This window comes from Physcomitrium patens, chromosome 10 (assembly GCF_059467195.1).
Source record: "Physcomitrium patens ecotype Gransden chromosome 10, ASM5946719v1, whole genome shotgun sequence".
Taxonomy (NCBI): domain Eukaryota; kingdom Viridiplantae; phylum Streptophyta; class Bryopsida; order Funariales; family Funariaceae; genus Physcomitrium; species Physcomitrium patens.
Window position 1 is genome coordinate 17,143,220 of NC_143419.1, and position 24,281 is coordinate 17,167,500.

General features: G+C 36.0%; 1 protein-coding gene and 1 long non-coding RNA gene across 5 annotated transcripts; one reads left to right on the forward strand and one right to left on the reverse strand.

Annotated features, from left to right (window-relative positions):
- Window positions 1–624: 624 nt before the first annotated feature.
- On the forward strand, window positions 625–2,003 carry LOC149988315 (uncharacterized). The gene is made up of 3 exons (XR_016505297.1): window positions 625–910; window positions 1,341–1,408; window positions 1,623–2,003. It is a non-coding gene; the product is annotated as an uncharacterized LOC149988315 (long non-coding RNA).
- A 5,024-nt stretch (window positions 2,004–7,027) lies between these two features.
- On the reverse strand, window positions 7,028–21,892 carry LOC112287633 (sister chromatid cohesion protein PDS5 homolog A). 4 transcript variants are annotated; one of them, XM_090253929.1, is made up of 34 exons: window positions 21,211–21,646; window positions 19,504–19,707; window positions 19,065–19,246; window positions 18,757–18,883; window positions 18,397–18,615; window positions 18,053–18,269; window positions 17,562–17,707; window positions 17,136–17,278; window positions 16,764–16,913; window positions 16,438–16,486; window positions 16,074–16,265; window positions 15,457–15,639; window positions 14,956–15,116; window positions 14,684–14,810; window positions 14,370–14,525; window positions 14,103–14,159; window positions 13,819–13,955; window positions 13,399–13,516; window positions 12,969–13,103; window positions 12,541–12,746; window positions 12,107–12,254; window positions 11,177–11,770; window positions 10,911–10,997; window positions 10,520–10,655; window positions 10,149–10,300; window positions 9,883–9,939; window positions 9,547–9,641; window positions 9,286–9,337; window positions 9,014–9,112; window positions 8,842–8,885; window positions 8,498–8,575; window positions 8,013–8,230; window positions 7,652–7,791; window positions 7,028–7,491 (listed from the first exon to the last, which is right to left on the reverse strand). In XM_090253929.1, the coding sequence occupies exons 1-34, from the start codon at window positions 21,304–21,306 to the stop codon at window positions 7,441–7,443; spliced, it is 4,956 nt and encodes a 1,651-aa protein (XP_090110055.1). In that variant the 5' UTR covers window positions 21,307–21,646; the 3' UTR covers window positions 7,028–7,440. The 4 variants fall into 4 exon arrangements, with proteins under 4 accessions (XP_090110055.1, XP_024386602.1, XP_024386600.1 ...); XM_024530834.3 differs by having other exon boundaries at window positions 7,028–7,498; XM_024530832.3 differs by having other exon boundaries at window positions 7,028–7,498; window positions 10,149–10,655; window positions 21,211–21,892.
- Between the last annotated feature and the right edge of the window lie 2,389 nt (window positions 21,893–24,281).

The following is a 24,281-nucleotide window of genomic DNA, read 5'->3' on the forward strand; positions in this document are numbered from 1 at the left end:
TTATTATTATTATTGGGGAATGTTAAATAGACCTAGGATTTTACTCAATTTACCCACCCATCCTAACCATCTTGAGAAAAAAAAAAAAAAAAAAAAAAAAAAAAAAAACTCTAAATTCATGTCCCCACTATTGGATCCAAAACCAATGAAAACCAACCACATTCATCATGATTACCATATTCCTCATTGTGTGTAGATCAATTTTAATAAAAAACTGGGTCTATTTAACATTCCCTTATATAACTAGATAAATAAATAAATAAATAAATACTTTCCAACAATATATTTTAGATGGCAAAGGCCGTTTCCATCTCTATATGTATCACACCTTCCCTGTATGCTTGAAGAATTGTTACCCTTTTCATGTTTGTGGAATATATATAAATGGTGAGTTTTGTATGTTGTCAAGATTAACACCAAGTATTGACTCATGCAATCAGATTCCTCATGACAATGGAAAGTGTTCACTGGAGGCACGACCATGGATGAACGGAAAATGGATGAGGAGGATGATGGATGATGGAGGAGGAGGGGGGGGTGTGATGGAGAGGTGTGTGGCCAAGAGGGTTTGATGTGAGGTCGCCTCATGTCAGACACACATCCCCAAGTGAGTGCGAGAGAGTCTGTTTGTCTGAGTTATAGTTACTTCGAGGCACCCAACTAACTGGCACAATCTATATATATATATATATATGTATGTATCTATTTCAAGCCATATTCGAGTTTTGGAAATACCCGGGGGGGGGGGGGGGGACTCCGATCCCCCCTCTTCCCTTTTTATCTTGAAGGGTCCATCTGGATAGATACTTCTACCAGCCTCTGTGGGTGGAGTGATGTATAAGGAAAAACCCAAATAAGATAAGATAAAAATTAAATTAAATTAAAAATAAAACAAACAAATGTGCCTGATGTAAGAACCAATCCTTCACTCTTGTTTTCCCCATATAATACTACTCTACATACCACACACACACATATATATATATATATATATATATCAAATGCTGATTGTAACTATATATAGATTGTGCACACAAATTAGGATTGACCAGTAAATGCATGTGTATATTGAAAATCTACAAGTCAGGTTTGTAATAACACATTAAAAGAGGTAATGAACGAATAAAGAAATGATAGAAATAATAATTATAATAATAAATTTATTAGACGATTGTTAAATTACTACCAAAAGTATTATTAGTTTGTATTATTATAATGAATTAACAGTATAAGATTTTGATTATAGATTCTATATATATATAATTGAAAATTTAAAAGTTAATTGGATTTCAATAAAATGGATATGTTTGTTTTTAAAGCTTTGTGCTGGAAAATTATAGGTCTATGAAGTACAACTTAAAGGGGAAGGCTGTTTTATGCACCTAAGTGCCTTAAGTGGCGAGTTTAGGTTATTTTGGAGTCTTTGGGTTTCCATTCAATGGCAATACATTAATTGCCATTTTCACAAGAGATCAAAACTGATATATTATAACTACTATTTACAAAATTATTCATGATACATCATCATTTGATTGCCATACATATAAATACATTTCTTTTCTAAATACAATGTAATCAAACACCAAATTCTGGATTCTAATGTGTAAATTGTATTTCTCCAGAACCAAAACATTTTGAAAATCTCTTGTACTAGTAAGTAAAAGTTCATGAATATAAAAAATTTGTGCTTGCTTTAAAAAAACACATAGCTCTCTATTTGAAGAAAAATGAAACAATACAAAAAAAATCCATAAAATATATCGAAAAAACACTCTAAGTTAAATTTTGTCAAGTTTCTATAGCATCACAAAAAAATTTACACAAACAAAACTAAATTTAAAACTTTAAAGTAATATTTATTACAGAAAGCTGGTAAACAAGCTAAAAATAAACAATAAGTTCATTGCACAACAAGTCCAATTATCGAAAAAAAATGCCATCTATTTATTATTATAAAATTATGTAACGAAACTTTTCTTTTCAAATTTCTATTTATAATAGTTTAATTCTTTTATTAGTGATTTTATTCAAATTATATATATATATATATATATATATATGTATGTATTCCATTTAACTATAAAAGAAATTTGCTTCGACACAATTAATAATGAATTTAAGTTATTTATTAACTTTTTTTAAAATTCTTTTTAATATTAAATAATTAAATAATTAGTACTAATTGAGTTTAGTCAACTCTTATGCATGTTTTAAAGTGTGAACAATAAAAGTAAAATAAAATCTATTCAATTATTTATACGTTCAAGAAGTTCATTATATGAGTGATGACTTTTTGTTGTTGTTGTTTATATCAAGAGCAAACAAATTTTGTCATTGATTAATTGTTTTTGATAGCCGTAGAGCTATTTTACTTCATGATGCTTGTACTATTACATAAGAATACCTATATAATATGGAAAAAAAAAATCAGTAATATTAGTAAATAAATATATCATAATGGACCTCCAAATTCAAAATTTAACAAGAAAATACTTCCACAATTGCACTTTTATAACTTTTTAGTTCCTACAACATATTTGATGTTCTTAGAGACTTAACAACAACAATAAAAATATTATTTAAAAACAAAATCTTGCTACAAATGTACATAATTATTTTAACTTTAGTTTGTGAAATTATATTTTCTTGCTATTTAAAAATTTTATACTTTTAATAATAATATCTAATTAAAAAATTAAATAAATAATATTTCATGATTTATTGAATTATAGAAGGCAAAAAAAATTACATGTATATACTTTTGTTGCTAAAGATATGTGTAATAATTATATACTAAATTATATCTATATATTTATATATACATGATTGGATATAATATTTTATTGCATAATAATTTTATACCATGATATTTTTTAAAAACAAAAATATTCACGTTATTAAGATAATTGAATGTTAGAAGTATCTTCCAAACTTATTTTAATGTTTTGTTTATGCATACAATAATTATTTTGATTATGAATTGCTGAATACTGGTCTAAATAAAAACATCTACAAATTTTATCATTTTCAACTTACATTCTAATATCACAAATTAAGAAAAAAAATTATTATTATTAACATTTATATTAAAAGCGATGTTTTTTTAACAAGATATTATAAAAAAACTCAAATAAAAAATTAAATCAAAATTTTGTCTTTGCTAATTAATATCATTTGTTGCAAATAAAAACTATTAAATATCAAAGGTTATTAATTATTATAACAATAAAAAATACTAGATATTTAGATTTTAATTGGAATTGGTTTCTAAAATTTTGATTACTTTGTAGGATTTATTAAATTTTGGAAATTAATTATTAATAAGACAATTGTATATTTTACAAAAAAGATTAAAATTGGTTAATTTTTTTCTAATAATATGAGTATTTTTGTAAGATAATATGTTAGGTCTTTCAAGACATAGAAAATTATTTTTAGACACCATGTTGTTCACAATTAATTCTTATGCCACTCCATGGTTAAGGTTGTATGGGTGGAGTGGCATGGGCTTATAAGCACTGTGGTATAACATATTGTCTTTCTTGAAAATACACCAAGCACTTGACTGCAAAAGGTAAATTTGAAATTGCAAAAACAAAGGTCCTAATAACTTTAATAGAATTCTAAATAAACTCCAATTAAACCTTAGCACTTCTAAACAAACATTTATTACTTCTCAAAAAATATTTTAAAATTTCTAAAAAGAATCATAAAAAAATCATTAATAAACCTTTTAAAAGTCTAAATAAAGAAAATCTAAAGAAATAATAAGAATTTGCTAAAAAAATGTTAAAAATAAAAAATTTAAAGAAATGATAAAAAAAATCCTAAGTAAATAAACTTTAGATAAATCCTAAGTAAATGTTAACCAAATTGTATGTAATTCTAAAAAAATCTTAAATAAATCTTAATCAAACCTTAAATCCTAAAACCTTAAAAAAAAATATAATGAAATCCTAAATAAATCATAATAAAATACTAATGAAATCTCAAAATTTATGAATTGTTGATTTTGACTAAGTCTTTTGTCACATTAAAATCTTCAAGAAAACCACAAGTACTCAAAGTTTGAGAAAATTTGAACTTACCAATTGAGAAAAAGAGCTTCTAATATTCTTTGGTGTTGGCCGTCCTCCTTCTTCAACTTGGATGTTGATCTTCTAGTATCAATTACTTCTTGTTGAATTATTTAATTACTCTCAAAGTTGAGAAAAGTGCAAAAATCTCAATCTACTATGCTTCTACAAAATATTTCTTCAATCAAACTAGTGGATTTTTTAGGATAACAAAAAATCTTATTGATCCTAAAATTCAAAATTCTGAGACTCTAATCTAATCAAATTTCTATATCTTTCAATTTTCAAAATATATTAAAGATAAAAATATTTATAAATCTATAAAATTTCAATTATATATTTGCTACAATACTTACAAATTTTTCAAATGTATATGCCTCTTTTTATTTCTCAAAATCCAAAATACTTAAAAATACCTCACTTTCAAAAACTCTAAAAAACTAAATATCCTTAAAAATTACTTAAAACCAATACTTAAACAATCCTTCTAAACTTTTCTTTCTAATCTTGCTATCCAATTAGCAAAAGAACCTTCAAAATATTATAGGCGAAAGTTTCAAGAGTTTCACATCTTTCTAGAAGAAAAGTGAAGTTGAATTCAGCTCCAGATCACTTGCTAGGACGTAAAGAGCTATATCAACTTGGTGCAATATTTGTTTTATGCGTACTTTGAGCAGGTTGGTAATAATAATGAGGCATCACGTAAGTAAAAGTGGGCAAAGAACATCATAATTTGGTCTCCTCCATTTCTAAGCAACTCATAAAATAAGCATCATAAAAGACAATACTATGCCATTTGGAAAGAATATTAAGTGTTGTTACATATTAAGAAGTACTTTTGCTTTAACAATTAAAGAAATTTATTTTTAAATTCGAATTTTTACTCACACAATAATAAGATACTATTAAGGATAAGAACTTAAATAATATAAATAAACAAATGAGATATATATATATATATATATATATATATATATTTTAAAAAATAACAAAAAGTAAAAAATAAAAATATTTATATTCAAGAATAAATTGGAATGGCTATTATAAAAGATTATGAAACTAGAAATTCTTGAAATTAGACTAGAAGTAAAAAAAAAAGTGGACAAGAGTGAAGAAGGCCTCACTCTTGACTTTGTATATATTATCTAACTAGAAGCTATATGGTGACATTCTATTGGACCTCCAACACATGTCCAACTTGCAAGACTTATGTCTAATTTGAAAGACAAGCTTCTGATATGTGCACCACATATCCAACTTGTACTACAAGTAACCAACATTTATAACACATGGCCAACTTGTTGGCCAAGTTTTCAACCTATCAATCACTTAAAGATATATATAAACACAAAGTTGCATATTTGAAGCTTCTCCACAAGATATTATCAAATTTATCTACTTTTACTTACTTCTATCTATCTATATTATCTAAGTAATTATTTGAATAAATAAATAAATATATATATATATATATATATATATATATTCATGACAAATACACTTTGTTATTAATATTTCTATAATTATCTTTTTTATCACTAGTTTATTTTATTGCCCAAAAATGATATTGGGGATAATGACCCCAAGCATGTCTCATTAGCCTATACCTTGAACTTCAAACTTAATGACTCTAACTTAAAGTATAATGTAATTATTAGAAACTCGACTTATTTTTTATTGGTAATTGATTATGCCTCAATTGGCTTATCATTTTGTTAAACAGTTGAAATCATTAAATAATATGGAAAATCTACAAAGAACACTAAGCTGATTGAAAAGAATGATCATATGATTAGGCAATTTATCTATGTTATGCTTCTCTTCAATCTTCAATTAATGTCCAATATTCTATCAATCCATGGGTCTAGGCATTCTCTTTGATTGGTAATGGCACCATTCACTATGGTATTATTTCCTTTGATATTTGCATCTATTTTCATATTGAAGGCTTGCTTCATAATCTTCATTTAATTAATGTTCCAATCTTTGTTTACCACATGGCAATTAACATTACAAATTTGATTTGTAAGATTTCTGACATCTTATATAATATATGGTGTAATAAACTTATTTCTCTAAGTTTTGATGGCAAGAACTAAATGACCAAATAACACATTGATATTGTTACATTCTTTGAAAATATTGCAACAAATTCTGTTTTTGTATTTGGTATAATCCATATTAAATGGATCTGATTATTAAGTTCTTTACAAATGGTTTGTTGGATAATAATTTCTACCATATGATGCATGCTTTTTTTGTTCACATGCAAGTTTAGCAAAAATTTATCATTGCAATGAATACGAAGTATCCAAGGATATAACACATTGGATCTGATTTGGCACCATGATTGGATGGATGTTGAATTGCCATTGTATGTTGCTTGACCACATTGTACAAAAGACACCAACGCATGCCTCTACAATTCTTTGGTGGATTATTGCTATAGCTGTTACTCCATGACATGTGCATCGTCCCTATTACAACCCTTTAGACAAAGGACCTGATATTGTTGCAACACAGCAAGGAGATGGAAAATCTTACTCCCAATCTATCTAGGATTGGCATTTTCCAAGAAATGAAGGTTCTCTTATACACCTAGAATCAATTGAGTTTCTTGAGAAGGGTGCACTTTGCACTTTGGGACTCAAAGGAGTGGAACTACCATAGAAGGGTGATGCACTCAAATATTGCGTCGTTTTAGTCATTTTATTTTATGGAAACTTTTAGTAGTTAAAACACTCTAAACAACTTACAGATAAAATCCCAGATTCTGAAGCGCTACTGTGAAAAATTCAGTAAATTTGAAAATTTGCCAAAAACATTTCATCATCCACAGGTTCAGCACTTCAAGTCAAAATCAACTATCACCGATTGGGACAAAAAGAAAACACTACATGTGATTAAACTGAGGATCTTATCCTTAATCCAGCTTCAGAGAAAGCAAAAAATGCCTGCCAAAAACGAGTCTTATCAAGACTCTGAGGGATTCCTCTTTAAATAAAACACAAAAAGGGCGTACAAGACAAGATGCATACAGGGAGGTCATAAGACCAGGGGAAGATTGCATGAGGTCTAATAGCAGTCACAATGTCTATACGGACTAAAGTTACGAGTACAAATGTAAGCAGGATAGTATCGCCTTCCGCCTCCCCAAAGTTTAAAACACTGAACCGACTAGTATGTTGGCAAAGCTCTCCAATCTCCATCATAATAACAAGGCTCCGTAACCATCCAGTTTCAATACAAAGTTGAATGTACAAACCTGCTAGTTTTGAAACTAAGGCACATTATCTCTACACTAAAGGCTCGCAAAGATACATGCTATGTTCAAAAGTAAGTTAGATCGACGGTGGTAGACGAATCAATCACTCACTGGCTTTGACTTCTTCACGTTCCGAGTTCTCCAATTGTCCTGCCAGCTTCAAGCAAGCCTTTGCAATGTAAGTAATAAGTAGAACTATACGTATAGCATGCACTCTGGAAAGAAAATTCCTTGGAACACAAGATAGAAAAAGAAATCTCGCACTGTGGTGCAGGGCCACTGTTGTTCACGGACGGACTTTCCAACTTACCAAAGGTTCGTCATCTTCTGAATTTCCTACACCTTTTTCTTCATCTGGTTTATCTTCTGACGTCTCTTTGGCACTTTTTGAGACTGAATCTTTGGAAGTACTCATCGCTTTTTCAGCCTTGCCTTGCTTCCCAACCGAACCTGCTTCCACACAGTAGTACTTAGAATAGTCCCAAAAACTTTGGAAGTTCTTTACCAAAAAGTAATCTCGTATCATCCTCATAATCCTTCAACTTCCGATAATTATCCACGAATACAGAATCACCAGGAAGAAAAAACCTTGGCATTCCAACAAAAGATGACTGTGAACTCGGGATGCGTATTGTTTCTTAACAGATTTGAAAAGTCTTATAAGACTTTACCTTTCGAGGTTGCGGTTTTCTGTTTTCTAACTTCAGATTCAACCCCTTCATCATCGAACTCAAATGCACTATCTGCCTGATCTTTTCCTTCGGCAGATTTGGCAACTTTTGGAGTGTTGTCTATCTCCTTTTCCTTAGTCGCTTCAGGAGTTTTGTTTGGCCCCTTCTCCTTAGCTGACTTGGCTGACTTAGCAGACTTCGCTGAAGCACCGTCTTTTCTGTCAGACATCACATTGTTTGAATGAAACTGTCACTTAATGCTGCGTGGACTCATGGCATTAGGCATTAATTTTTTCCAGCTTGATGTTTACTGAAGACAAATGCGGATCCAAATGTAGCACAATTTGATTCTCATTCCAGACCACTCTACAAACAATAAATAACACATACTGTAAATAAAAGCCTACACATTTAACATCGTGAAAACAATACGGTACAGCAAGCTCCAGTGACGCAATAATGAAGCAGGAGTTGAGAATAAATACGAGGTATCATAAGCTTTTTCTGACTCATCCTTTGATGTTGGTGTCTTGGCAGTCACTTTAAGTCTCTTTGGCTCCGGGCTGGCAAAAACAAGTAGTAGACTTTTTACAAAAATATTTGGTGAAGTAAATGAGAGGCTTTGCTCAATAATAGTTAAAAGCCATTTGACTCAACCCAATTACTGAGAAAAAACGGCATATAATTCTGCAGAATTTACCCAATAGAAAAGGTTGGGTTGAAATAATCGTGTGCAAGCGTGTGCACAACACATGTCAAGGTAAGACTACTCTAAATATCATTCAGAATAGGTATAAAAGCAAACAAGAATGAGGAGCACGAGCAGTACTATTTTGTCCCTGAAAGTGTTGCTGGAGGAGTTGCATTTGGTGTCTGCAAGGACGACCAGCGAAAGTTCAGAGGTAAAAGACCCAAGTTACAAGACATGAATATGAAAAATAGACCTCAATTTATCATTTTAGAAGGTTTATGAAGATAAACGAAACAATTTCCAAAGTTACCTTCTCAGTCTTCGCAGATGATTTGCCCTGTTTGTCAGTTACCTCCCACCGCTCCTTCGCTAAATTAAGAACTTCTTTCTCCCCGTCGTCATACAAGATCTGGCACAAATTGCATCCAAGCCCGTTATCAGTTCAAGGTTCAAGCCAGTTAAATGGCAACTCAGTCAAACATAAGCCGATGGTTCGCAATCCCATCAATGTAATGAGTCATTGACAGTACAAACATCTGATGCCAACGCGTACAAACACAAAACCTCTGGTCCATCTCATACCTTGTGCTTCTTCTTCTTCGCATCATAATCCACAACCTTCCCCTTGTAGAATCTGACAAATTAAATCATTCCAATCAGACATGAAGACAGCATAATAGATTGAAACCTGGTGAGAAACTTTCAGACCAATACTTTCAGCGATTTGTAGATAACGTCACCCTAACCATCTAAAATCAAACTGCAGCACTATACTAGGCCTAACCTAATGCATTTCTCTACTATAGTTCGTTAACTTTTCGTCGTGTAGAATTATTTACTCACTTCTTGTCCAGCGGCCACCAAACTTTAATGCCACAACCCACGAGAGACTCGTCTCCACCCCTCTCGCCTTCACTCTTCCAGGCTGGGCTTGCACCCTGCACGCGTAACATAACTTTAATGGATATTTGCAGAATTATACAGTCAGCAGGAGAAGCTACTTTCAGTGAAATGACTTAATGAAAACAAAATCGACCAAGGCAATAAATTTCACCTTTGAGACATCCATAAGTAGATACACATAAACACAAGTTACACTTCTTAACCTTAGGAACACATAACCTGTCCATCTACAAAAAGTCGATCACGACTTCAAAAACCCTTCTCTTGGGCTCTAACCTTTTCAATAGTACTTGATTTTTTGGCAGATTTATCAGGAGTTGTGACTGTCGCCACCTGCCCATAGTACACACATTCGAAACTTTTAGTAATTGAAATAATACACAACAGCACAAAGCCAGGACTCAAAAATCCAAGTGCAAGCAACTCACAAAGAACCATCAGACACACCTTTAAATGTACTCCTGCAAACTCAAACAGGATCATTAAAGGATCGATAATCCAATTAATATTTACTTTTAAAAAAGAGATTAAGAACTGCGTACCTTCTCTCTTTTTTGTGCACTTTTCTTTTGAACATCTTCCTCGAGCTTGTTTTTGGCTGGACGCCCAGGCTTTCTCCTGCCAGAATCTGGCATGGGAGTGGCTGACTTTCCCTTTTTGGCTGATGTGGTAGGTGTACTATCTGAAGACGGTCCTGCCATTTCATCCCCACTCATTCCATCATCCTTCTTGCCTGAACCTTTGGGCCGACCACGTTTGCGTTTCGCAGGTATACTTTCATCCAGATCCTCTTCAGGCTCTTTTTCAACTTCAGACTTCTTTCCTACTTTCTTAGCGGACTCATTTCTGTCTACTGACTTTCTACCGCCACGTGAAGGACCTTTAATTATGACCCCTGCTCCTGTGGTTGCACCTTTAGATGGTTTGTCGTTTTCGAGTTTCCCCTTCTTAGGAGTAGGTGCTCCTTGTTCCAACTCTCCTTCCGTATCCAACACAGTTTCTCCGTTATCGATCCGTTTCCCTCGTTTGCGGCCCCTAGGACTGACAGGCTGTAAAATACCAAAGAGGAACAAGGTAACGAATATGGTGAGGAACACATAACTGCTTCAAGTAACTGAGTGTCATGGCATGAAGTGTCACATCTGTCTCCAATATTCAGATGATCACCTTTTGTTATAAAGATATCAGACCTCACAACTACAAGCTGAACTGATTTCATGACGATGCTTAGCAAAACAGCATTACCAGAAGGAGAACCCAAGAAGACATAAACAGGTCTATTTGGCTAGGACACAACAGGGTACCTGACCAGTTCTTGAGGAAGTTCCAGCCTTGAATTTTTCCAACACGTCCTTATCTGTAAAGCAAGGTGGCAGATGGCTACCATCCACCTGCAAAAGCTCCAAATTAAAGGTGTCAAAGGTTGTCATTGCAGTCAAAGAAGGAAGTGAAAAATTAACGCCATAGGAATAGTTAAGAGGGACAATTACAACACAGCTTGGAAAAAAAAAAACAAAATTGAATGGAAGTTAAAATGTAAAATGCAAGCCTATAGAGGCAATAAACACACCTTTGCAGGTTCGTCCTCTGGTTCGTCCTCTAGTTCCTCCTCTTCAATGACTGCACTTTTCTCATCCCCTCCAACTGGCGGAATAGCTTCACCTGATGCAGCAGCATTGGATGCAGTATCGTTCGGTCCAGGTACCATAGATTCGTCAGCATCGGGAGCCTTGGGTTCTTTGGATTCAAGTGGCATGGTTTCGTTAGCTTCATCCATAAGTGCGTCTAACTCAGGACCCTTAGGTTCATTTGGTTCAGCTGCAACCTTGGACTCGATGGTTTCAACTGCCCTGACTTCAGAAGCATTTTCGTCAACTGCCTCAGACTCGTTCGGTTCAGCCGCCTTGGATCCGTTCAGTTCTGCTTCCTTGGATACGAGAAGTTTCTGTTCAGTTGTCTTCGGCTCAGAAGCCTTCGTCTCAGCAACCTTAGCATCAGCGGCTTTTGCAACAGGTGTCTTTTTTGAACGGGCTTTAGCTTCAGGAACCTTGTAAAGAGAAGCTGGAAGCGGAATGGCACCTGGATATGTCTCCACAAGTTTCTTCTTCAATTGTGCTATATCCTTAGCAATTAATATGGCAATATCGCATATCGCATACAAAGTCTGTAACACGTGCAAAAAATCGCAATCAGAACTGTTCCAACCATCCAGAGATATAAGACAAAAAAAACAATTGTAGCATCTTATTCCTTGACCAGGTATCAGCAAGCGACCTACAGTCTGCTCATACTCTGCACGTTTAGCCATTCCCACATCAGCATTACAGTTCTAAAGCACTAAAGTTATTACTGCTGTTTTAATATGTAAAGCTTAAAATATAGATCATATTGTCGAATAATTACATGCAGTAGCAGAAAATTCTATCAAACGTTGTATTTGAAACAGACAGGTCTGGCGCTAGAAAATAGCCTTCGAAAATAAGCAGAAATCGCTACAAACCTCGGTCTTTGTTTTGTCAACGGCGTTCTCACATCCTTTGATGGTGCGTAGAATTGCTAATATTAGAGGCAAATTGCCTTCCTTTCCGGTCTCATTTTTTCCATCCCCTTCTTGGTAGATGAGTGCACGTAGGAAAAACAACAACTCCCTGTCATCCAGTCACGACACACTAGAGTAAGGTGCTAAAACTATACCCTTACTCGAACCAATTCTTGTAACATCTCTAGATCGAATCGAAAAGCAAACCCAAATACAACAATTGACCATGAACAACCCAAGCGATAAGCAAATAAACAGATAAAAAGCATTTCCAAAAAGAATAATAAAAAAGAATCAAAATAATTATACCAGTACATAGTATATTTAGAAAGATGTACATTAACAAGTTAACTGCTATTCAATCTAAGTAATGAAATAGTAAACATCTCTCTAACCTGTAGAACGGTTCGTAGGCTGATGGATCCGGCTGAACACCTCCAGAGGGAGCAGGATAGTTAGGATGGTGAGCCAAAACGTGCACAAGGTATACAAGAGCATATTCTGGATGAAGCGTAATAGTCGTCCTCTCAGCTTGCCCAGCCGCAGCTTTGTAAGCTTCTTTTCGATAATCATCCACAAAGTCGGACATAAAGCGCCGAGTCTGGGTTGCCACATGTTCAGAACCATGATTAGCTACCAAACGTCAATGACAACACATAACAATCCTAGTACCAAAGACCATGAAAACTGGACTTAAACTACACTAGTGCACACCTGGCAGCAAAAGCAGCTCACTACCTTCAGCTAAAAGCAACAGTAAAGACAAGATCGCTAACTCAACAATAACCACTTTGAACCTTAAAAAGAACAGTAACAAACTTACTTCCAGGGCAACATCTTTCTCAGTGTCCACTGCACAAAGAGCGTAAGCACTAGAATACTTCAGATTCAGCGTCCGATCCCTCAGGTAATGGTGGATTTTTCTTAACAATGTACGCCGGACATGTGCTGATTGATCCTGCAAAGAAGATATAGACACATAAGAAGCACAATTATACTCGAACCTCTACTTACACCGATCTTATCAACTGCGGGTTCAGCACACAAATGACATGTCTGAATCAGTAGACGAGAAAAAATTCTGTTCATACAAATTAGGTGTCTAGCACAATGAAAGATTGTGAAAATGAGATTGTGAAATGTTGACCAATTATTCAAATCAAATCAAATCAAAGAATTCAGAAGATGATAGTACATACTGACAAAAGTTGATAAGCTAAGTCTTAATTATCCATAATCTGAACAGAGCAAACCTGTACGGTCATAACCACCATATGAAAAACGTCTATGGGAATCTGACTATCCCAACGTCGTGCCAATCGCAATACACCTTTCGCAGCTGCTAAGCGCAGATGGGCTTTATCTCCGTCACTATAAAACAAGGAAGAAATAGAAGACTAAAAGCGGAGAACGCAAAAACAAACAAACAAACAAACAAACAATCAAAAAAAAAAAAAAAAAAAAAAGAAGAAGAAGAAGAAGAAGAAGAAAGAAAGAAGCTTGCAGGATAAGATCTTTTTGAAATTGCAGATAAATTTATGTACAATCAACAAAATCATAACTATCATTATAATATCACATCATGAATAGCGAATCCACACATACAGTCAGGCGATGCTACAAAGAAATTTTTATCAACAAACAAGAATCTTTGTTAGCAGGTAGTAGCTGACCTTGTATTCATATCATCTGATATTTCTCCACACGCAAGAATCTTAACAAGCACTTTGAGAAGACCCGGAAGCCTTGTTCGTTGATGTGCATTCTTCTTCGGAAGGAAACTCTTCACCAACGCTTTAAGAGCGTAGATCTAAAAATTTAACAAATTCTAAATACATCAAAACCATTCCAACAAATCAACTTGATTTTATCTGAAAACAATATTACATTAACATCAACATGAACTAATAGATCGTTTATCTTACATGAACTTCAACTGCACCAGAATAATCCTCACCTTCAAAAGTACATGGTCACTTGGAGTATCAGGGTTAGAAATGGGTTCAGCAGCTTCCTGCATGAATATATGATATACGAATATTAAGCATAACCATCTGATTGGGTACAGATCAGATCGGAATAGTGTTCATGACATATCAATGTTCTACAAAGAACGTTAACACCAAAATTTCAATAAATAGATATAGGTTCAGCATGATTCGAGAATTTTGGTATGATATTCGAATCAATCAATTCACAAAGTCAGATCTTTATAGATTCTAACCTGTGGAGCTGGCCGCCTGAGAACATTCCGAACTACAAACTTGATGATGTCATCCTCTCTCGTTTCAAAGATAGGCATTGCATTTTGAGCAATACACCCCAATGACTGCAAAATTGTGGGAAGATGTGTGTTGTCCTCTAATTTATCCACCAGTCGCTGCCACATACATCAAGAAGCTCGCAAAATTTCAGGAAACGTCATGACACAAGTTCATTGTCGCAGCTTTCGGCTAGTTCTACCTTATAGTAATGAAGAACCAAAAGAAAGAAAACCACAATGATACCAATGTGTTTTGTTAAAAATGCGCGCCATACCCCATAAAGCACAGATAATGCCTTCAGTCCAGAGTCAGCAGTCATGGCCGCGATTGCAGAGACTGCATATTTAGCTTGCTTGCGGCTACCTTCCAGGCAGAGTTGCTCCAGCATCAAATTGACATTGCTGCATATGAAAGAAGCTACAACCATTTAGCAGGAGACAGTGAGCACATCAAATATCGTTAATAATGTTAAGGCTACTGGGCTTTTGGCAGTTAAATATCCAAACGAATCATCTGAAAATACAATCTTCCATGCGGTAACCCTACCTCCTGTCCTCGGCTCCGGAGCCTTTATTACGGAAGGAGGAACCTGCTTTGGCCAAAATCTGTACTACACCCTCTTTAATAGACTCATCAGGGTCCTTCAACAATGTCAATAAGTCTTCCTCAGCATCTGCCATCAACTCTGGACTATATATAGCGATTTCCTGGAAAAATAGCGAAACAAATTGCCTGGTCGGTAGTGGATTACAAATGGAACAGCCTTGATACCCAGATTAAACATCCAGGAGGCACTCAGTTAATTCCATGTCATGACTGTCAATTTCAAAACTGCTAACTGGGCCATACAGAACTGAAATTCAACCGCTGTGATTAAAAGTTACAAAAAAAAAAAAAAAAAAAAAAAAAAAAAATCTAAGCCAATTTACAACCGATTCCATTATTGGACATAATCTCTCGATCATTACTTGAATCAACAACTGGTCACTAGCAAAAACTTTAGTGCAGAATAATCCAACAAAACGACATAAGTATCACCATGCTCACCACAAGAAGCAAAAGACTTGAGGCAACAAGATCTTTGTCAGTCTCAGAATCCTTATAAATAAGAATTTCTTTGGAGATTGCGAGCACATGTTCCTTGCTAAAGAAAAAAAAGCCACACTTGGTGGCAAGACTCTTCATGAAATCACTCTGCACATGCTGTTCTGTTTTCTTCAGAAGATCATCCTGCACCCGAATAAAAGATTATAGCATCAACGTTCAGTCCAACTTTAATTCTGAAGTTTGCTATAGCTCAAATTAAACCATCCTCATCAGTTTAGTTGTATCTACTTCACAGTTGTCATTCATATCTCCACTTTCAAAATATTCTGGAACACTCTCTCGAGGCAAAAAACCATTATATCAACATGGCATCCACAATATAACGTATTTAAGGGTTACTCCGTAAAAAGGAAGAAACGGCGAAAAGGACTAATAAAACCAGAAACAAACCCACATCACAAGACAATACTGAACAAATGAACTGAAAATAAAGATACATGACATTGGTATAGAACAAGTACAATAGTTGAAACTTGAATAATGACTTCAGATTTTGAATTCAGAAACCCAAGGGAAGTATTGAAAAACTTATGTACACAAGGATCGAAAAGGCATACACGAGCTGTTGTGGCATCTATAACCGTCGTGCATGGATTAAGTAATGTGGACAATGCAACGAAAACACTCTCATTCTTTAACTGATGCAGCTTTTGAAGATTGTCCTCGGCCTTGGAAGGCTCCACACAATGATTAGCTACGACTTTGAAGATGCTCTGCAATTTCTTCTCCAGGTCTGGTGTCTCTTCCTCCTAAAATATGTTTCAGGTTAATATTAGATAAATACGAGAGGAGATAGTAGAGAATCAGTAATGAAGCATAAGATGCACACTAATCAATTAATGAAAACCAACAACAGAGCAAGATAATAACAGAACACTTGATGTAGAAGACCATAACAATAGGGAGAGGCCTGCAACTCACTTTTGCTTTCTGCCGTGTGGTCAAGTAGACTTGCATCTCTTGCTGCACCCTGTAGACGATTATCAAATAAATCTTAATACTTCATATGAAATATTTAAGTAATTGCCTCTGCATAGGATCCACCAAGTTTTTTCACAGGCCAGTATGTAAATCTGTAATGTGATCAACGTTAGTATGGCACACCAGCACTGAAAGGAGAGAAGGTAATGGTGTTTTTGATTCCGTCAGAACCACTGTGAACAGGCACTATTGGGTTTGTCAAATGCCGCAACGAACGCATATTACAGAAAGTCATAGTATAATACCATATCACGAATGTTCCTGACCTTTGTTTCTGGAGAAGTATGAACTGTAGTGCTTTTCTCTCGATGTCGTCAAACGTGGAAAAAGCAAGAACCCAGTGTCTAGATTGCTCCTCAATAGGAATAGAAGCTGGGAAAAGCTGCTCTGTCAATATCGTCTCCAAGCCATGAAGTCTGCCAAAGCAAGCCGCTGTCAGGAAAAGAAACAAACCATACATGGGTAAAGTACAGATCGTCGATATCAGGATCTCAGCTTCTTAAGCATTTCACCTTGCACATTAGTAGGAAATTTCTGCAATCAAGTTCTTCCAAACTGATTCTACATTAATATAAAAAAAAAGTCTAGAAACAAAAAAAAAAAAAAAAAAAAAAAAAAAAAAAAAAAAAACAGCTTACTCCTTGTCATTACAGCATCGTGCAATTTTTCCGGGAATCCATTCAAACTCCTTGTCAAGCGAAATTAAACCTTCTGAGCACTTGGTGCAGTAGGATTTATATAACTCCATCAACTTCACCAAGGTAGCCTTTCGAACCACAACCTGACAACTTCCAAATGTGAGATATCCATTGCTATTGCTATCTAATGGGGGCTGATTACACCGCTCGAAAGAAAACTTCCACTGGGTTCACCTGGTACTTTAAAGCGAATTCGTTACACTTATTTCCGTTCCACTTGAAAGTTGTGAATGTGCATAACCAAAGCGTACTGACATATATTGAAACATGCTGCTTTCAAAAACAGGATCCCAACACATCAATCCTCAGCACGACACAGTACGTTGACGGACTAAATATGTAAATCAGAGACTCCCACGCGTGTACCTTTTTATCTCGAAGCCTCTCAGAAACTTTACGCAGCACGTCAGTTGGAACCGACTTCAATTCACTCATAACCATATCGTATATGGCCTTGACCACAGCCACCCGCACTTTATCATCATAATCCAGAAGTCGATCTTGCAATGCACCTGCAAACGCCAAAAACATCGTAAACGAGGATTAAATGCAGGAATTGCCACGGAGCCTCTTAGAAATTAAACACCCACAATCAGCTCCATAGTGATCGCAAATCTAACGCACTTCACACATCCCAAATAAACCTAAGGGGTGCAAAGCAACACGAATTGTTAGAAAAAAGTGGAGGAGTGTAACTGATGCCAATCTTCAGGACACTGGTTCTGAAATCGTGAATGTGTTTACGTATATAAATAACTTTCTGAAATCGTGAATGGTTTACGTATATAAAATCTTTCTAATGACTTATTGATCGACAGAAAGATCAGCAAACTCTACTAGCAACAATAAAAACTCACCAATAATTTCATTGGCTTGCTCGCCTGTAGGATTTGCCTCCATATACTCTTTGGCACAATTTACGACTGCTACTCGAACCTCCACTACTTTATCACTGAATCGCTTCAGAAATACTGCAAAAACATGTGGATATTCTTGTGCGAATTGCCTGCCGGGAAGAGAAAACAATCGCCCCAGGAGATCAACTGCCTTTAAACGCACATTTACTTTATCCTTCTGCAATCAGCAACTAGCACATGTTACTTATGTGGAATATACCCAAATGATAGTTACATAGATGCTGAAAACACTGAGGAGTGAACACCATAGTGCTGTAAAACCACACGAGGGGCAACGGCAGTACCACAAGCTGGTCACTGATAAGAGGAATAACGCCGGCAAGCAACTGAGGAGCACAATCATAGAGTTCGTATATGATTTCATGGTGGTCCTTATGGAGTCCACTATCTACGCTCTTCCCCTCCACCATCACGGAAGTCAGGAAGCTTCGCACGTAAGGTTCTAGCTTGTCCGCACATTTCTCTACAACAGCTATTGCCAACTTGCGTGCACCTGACCCCTCCTGCTCAGGAAAATAGAAACAGAAAAATCAAGAATAGAAATTGCTTTGGTAGTTCAGAGAAACAATGCTTTGACTCTGAAAACTGGTAAAGCGTTCATCCCACAGAAACATAAGAAAAAATCCAAATAAACATGGACACACCTTCTTTGGCTTCAGTAAATTCTTAAGAATGACCTCCACCATTTCAGTTGGAATCTTTTCACTCTCCTCCACAACAAGGGTCAAGATATTTCTCATAGCCACAAAGACATTATGAGGTTGCTCATCACTGCCAAAGCCCACAGCGTATGAGTTTATTTCATTTCCACATATTCGGGTAGCCGCAAAAAATAAAGACATGTAGGCTCTTACCGGCCGAAAAAAAAGAATTGAAGAAGGCAGAAGAAAAGACCAGAACCATCTGTAGGTACGTGTCTTTATAATTGTTTAATTGGAAGATAGGTTCACACCTTGCCGTAGCAAAGAAGATCTCAAACATCTCCAAGATAAGATCATCGCATTCCAGATCCAGCATCACGACACATGATCTGACCTTGGCGACGGTCTCCAAAATACTCACTCTCCTTGAAAAGGAAGGACTGTTAACATCATCAAGTCCTTTAAAATTGGTAACAATCAGCTGGAATATTTCCTGCAGCATGATCAACCGATAAAACAGTGTTATTAAAATTTGAATAACAGAAATATCGTGGTTTCAACGCCTTCGGCAAGAAAAAGAAGAGACACGAATGATCCAAAATTGAATACGATGATACGAGTTTTCTGTGGTCGTTTCAAATTGCTAGAACGATCAAAGAATTTACTCAGAAGCATCCATAGAGCATCTTCCTGGAATACTGCATGCAAAAAAAATCAAGAAAGATAGAGGAGAGAAGGAACAAAAACTACCTTCAGAGTCTCGTCACTATAAGGGGCATCAGGAGCCACGATCCTCATAATTTCACTGATGCAAATAGCAACAAGCAACCCGACTTCCTTGTCCTTGTGTCTCAATAAAGGTAAGGACACTAAAGCGTCGGAACACCCTTTCATCGCATTGTGAGTGCTTTGTGGGGGTGATTGATCCAACTCTGAAAGTAAAGCCGATGTTTGCTGTACACATCCAAAGCAAGATTCAGTAAACGACCCTGGAAAGTGGAAAACAAATCCCAGTAGTTCAACCCTGTCATTCGAGATGAGTACAGTGGACAGATCTTAATGCTCAGTTGGCATCCTTGTTGATAAACAGTGTGAAAGCCAAAATTGACCACGTCGGCATCAAAAATTAGCGAACAAGAATATCTCTTCAAGGAAAGGCAGATTAAATAAATAGGTCATCTGCAACTGATAAACTTCATACGTTTATGGGTGTTCTACAAAGAAATGAAAGAACGTAGGTATAGATGTAAGGACAATTAGATATGAATTGTGACCGAGAAAACTGGCTATAATACGTAGATTAACATCATTCTGTCCAAGGAGCCTTCGCTATTGCATTAAGCATACTACATAAACAAAATGCTTGCCCACAAGATGCAGGAAAATCCTCGAAACACCAACCCTAGCGATTTTGTCAGAAAAAGTCGTTTATATACCTCTAAATGAACCCAAAGTTGCAATTATTGGTTCATAATGTAACTTTCAAAAAAGAAAAGAAAAAAATATCAAATGCAAATTGGACTATGGGAAAGGGGAATTGAGGACAGCTATATCTCTGACCATGACTAACCTGACTCTGGCACCTGACTTGCAGACACAGCGACTGAGGCTTAGCAATCTACAACCAGTATAATTGCTAGCACAGGCTTGGACAAGCTCGTATCTTCAGCAGTATAGAGCGGCTTGTATAATAGATTCCGGTGATATGTTTTTAATTCAACCAATGGATCGACTCAACCAGGGTACAGTAGCGTAGATTATATCGCTCATTTCTAGTTTGCCTCTTTAATCATACAGCAAGCTAGGGGGACGATAGAGTCGGTTGCTCGGTTCCAATGACCTATGCCGAAATACAAGTGACGACTAAAACGATTCTCTCAATCGAATTAGCGTCAGAGTCTTTCACACAGCCACTGGTGCGGAACTGCTAGCTTCCCAATGTACGGCCTTTTCCAGGATGGACCACCTAAATTAGACATTTCGATGTCTGGACCCTCCACCGTAGTGCTGGTGGCGAGAACAAGCACCGAACGTTTAGAATCAGGAAACATCATTGCTCCCCCAATTTTATCCATTCAGGGTGCTGCTGAATGACTCCAGGGAGAAAGGTATACTTGTTTGGACGTTTTGGTGTAGAAGAAGCCACATAGGTCCACAATTAGCGTGATCTAGTACATTGCAACCCCACTTTCACCCTAGTTTTTTTTCGACGACTTTAATAGAACCTTGCTTTCTTTAATTCCGAGGCATTGCTGGACCGTAAGCCTAATAGGTATTATATTTCCTACAATTTCCGCTGCTAGTAAAGGGCACCTCCTCGGAAACACTTAACGAGAGAAAGTATCAAAGTAATCTTGTCACTGTGACTGAGACCGTAATGTGCCTGGAAATCTAAGTTCAAAATTAATTCCCAGGTGGACAACGTATTTGATTACAAAAACCACAAGAAGTACTTACCAGTAATAGCTTAACCAGGGCATCCTTCGAGTGCGATTTTCCCAGCTTCTTGCCAATGTCAATCAGCTCCGCCTCTTTCCCTTGGTTCTTCGACATGATGGCCACAACAATAAAGCAGGTGCTCCTCCACTTTTCACTACTAACTTTCTCGCACAACCTTCCGGGGCGTCCTTTCCGAGGCTAACCAGACCCTCCGGCCCATACACCCAGACGTCCTCGGACCACTGTGCTCTCCCCGCAGGCACAATTCGATTGTATTAGACTCACACGCCCCGCATCCAAAAAATTCAGCTCCCTCATCCAACACACTCAAACCCTGATTCTAACCACATCGCACTCTCCTCTCTCTCTCTCTCTCTCTCTCTCTCCTATCCAAGTCAACCAACTCACCGCAACTACCCTCCCTTCTCAACCAACAGAGTCTCTCCACATTCACACTAATCCCCCTCTTCGAAACCCCAACCCTTCCACCTCCAACACAGAAAAGCTCTCTCTCTCTCCCTCTCCCGCTCTCTCGTCAAAAACCCGCGAGCTCGCCCACGAAAAATCCCGACACAGCACCAAAAAAGAAGCGGCAAAACGAAAGGCGATGGGGGGGGGGACGCTCCAACGATGAACAACGTCCCAGTGGCAAAGGGCGGAAGAGCGGGAAGGCGCTAGCTAGCGGCAAGTGGACGCTGTGACCAGCCAGCTCTAAAATCAAAATGGGCACCAAACAACGGGAACCTCTCGCTCACTCTCCCCCGCCCCCCGTCCCCCCTGTGTCCCCAACCCAACCCAGCCCCGCCCTGGCCTGGCCTGGCCTAGAGCGAAAGGAAGAAAGGAAGGGTGTGCCCACGGACGGCTCTATCACCGTGGTAGCATTCTCTTTCGCTCTGTCTAGTGGTTCCCTCCCTCGTTGTTCCCTCTCTCTCGCCCTGCTTTTCCCTTTTTCCGTTTCCCTCCCTTTTTAGAGTCGTTGGTTGGCCGTTGGTAGTCCATGCTCCCGCGCTGATTGGCTGTGTCCCCTTCTGGTTCCCGCTGCTTTCTGATTTGCCATGCTCGCGCTCTCATGAGTTCCCCTCGGACTCAATTTCGTTCCCTTCCTTGTTCCCTCCGTGATGCTCCAGTGAAACACTAACAAAAATGGACAGCAATGGAGTCGGTCCGCTCCTCGCCGAAACTCGGGGACTTGTATGCTGCTCACAACGGGGCCAAGGAAGAAGAAGCCTTGGCACCCAACCTCAGTCCAGTACAGTCCAGTCAGCCAGTCCAGTCTCCGAGCACCGGATGAACCGGTCACCCCCCTTTGCTGATCTGGATTCTTGTGTCCCCAGAGGCGTGGATGAATGTTTTATTCGTTCATCCATTGTCCATTCTAGTCTACTACAGTGTGTGTTATTTTGAGATGAACATCCATCCACATCCATGATCCATGTGGGTGTCACAGTGTAGAAAGATTCCGGTGTGATTGAAAATGATCCGAATTGTTCTCTTTAGACTTTTTCCAATTTGGTACACTTCGTTTCGCTATAAATAATCTAAAATTTATATTTAAAATATAATAAAATAAATAAAAAGTCTCTGTATTCACTTTCTCGTTTTTAGTTTTCATTTGAGTAATATGCATGTGTAACTTAATCAACGTATTTACACACACTATTAATTCTTGTCTTGGTTTTGACAAGCTGGATTCCAGTGCCTTGTATTTTTCAATCCTAAAATAAAGTTCATGTATTGTAACTGTCTTTCACTTGATTTTTGTTAAAAATATTAAACAATTACTTATTTATTTTTTTATATTTTTAATTTTTAGGATGTTGAAATATCTCACATACTGAAAGTAAGGGGATTATATATTTGAAGATAAACATTGTAACATGGGGGAAAACAATAGTTTAAACGTGACCAATGGAATTATCTCGAAATTTTATACCTTAGGAATAAAAATTTTATATACTAACATCTGTTGATGTTACTAGAAGAAAATGTCATTGTACATTTCAAATATGTTGTCTGCATATTGTTTCTGCTAGTCCTGATTTAAAATAATAGGAAAAGGTGATAGGACTAATAATCCTTACTCAAAATTCGATTTTTCATAAATATATAATTAAAAATTTATCAAAGTTTGTTGTGGTTGTTTGAAAATTCACTCATAAAAACATTCCAAAAAACTTGGCACTAAAGCTTTTTTGATTACACTTTTTTTTTAATTAATCTTTACAAATGCATGATTATTGTATATGTGTGGAACATTTAAATAAATTCTAATATTATTTGGTAGTAAGAAATTAACCTGAATTATTACAGATGAACACATACATTCATTTATATTTCTGTGAATAAACTTAAGATATTATAAAATCTTTCAATGTAAAATTTATTTACATTTGATATGTTTGTCACAAAACTAATCTATGATCCTCGATTAAAAAACATCATAAATCATTGTAACATGTATTAACCAAACATAACCTTCAAACAATTTAGTATGAATTTTATTCGTGTTTGACAATTCAATGTTTTAATATTATTATCATTAATTTAACACTAAAAAAACATAAGACAAAAAGGAGGGGTGTTAAGAAACAATAAGATCATACTTGAATTTTGTATAGACATCAAATAAGTTGCAAAAACAATAAAAATATTAAATAATTAAACACGGTTATATTTGTTAAAAGATATTTCTGCAACTTTTTTAGCACTCCTGTAACCACATATTAAAGTTGTATGGAAAAATAATTATTATTATAGCCTATACTTCAAACAACGCATACAACAGCACACCATCCAATACATTTAGAGTATTGAAAAAAGTGTTGTAATGGATTTCTGTGATTTGCACCACAATATCTTTTTCGGAATGAAAAGATACCTTTTTCGTAAAATTCTTTATATTATGCCAAAGATTTATCTAAGCGTCTTTGTCTACTCATATACACACAATTTGACCATTTTTTTTTTCTCTCTCTCTCTCTTTTCGTTTAACGAATACTATCATATATATATATATATATATATATATAATATGTTTGCTTCATCAAATAATTTTAGATTTTTATTTTATTTCATTTTTGTTTAGTTTT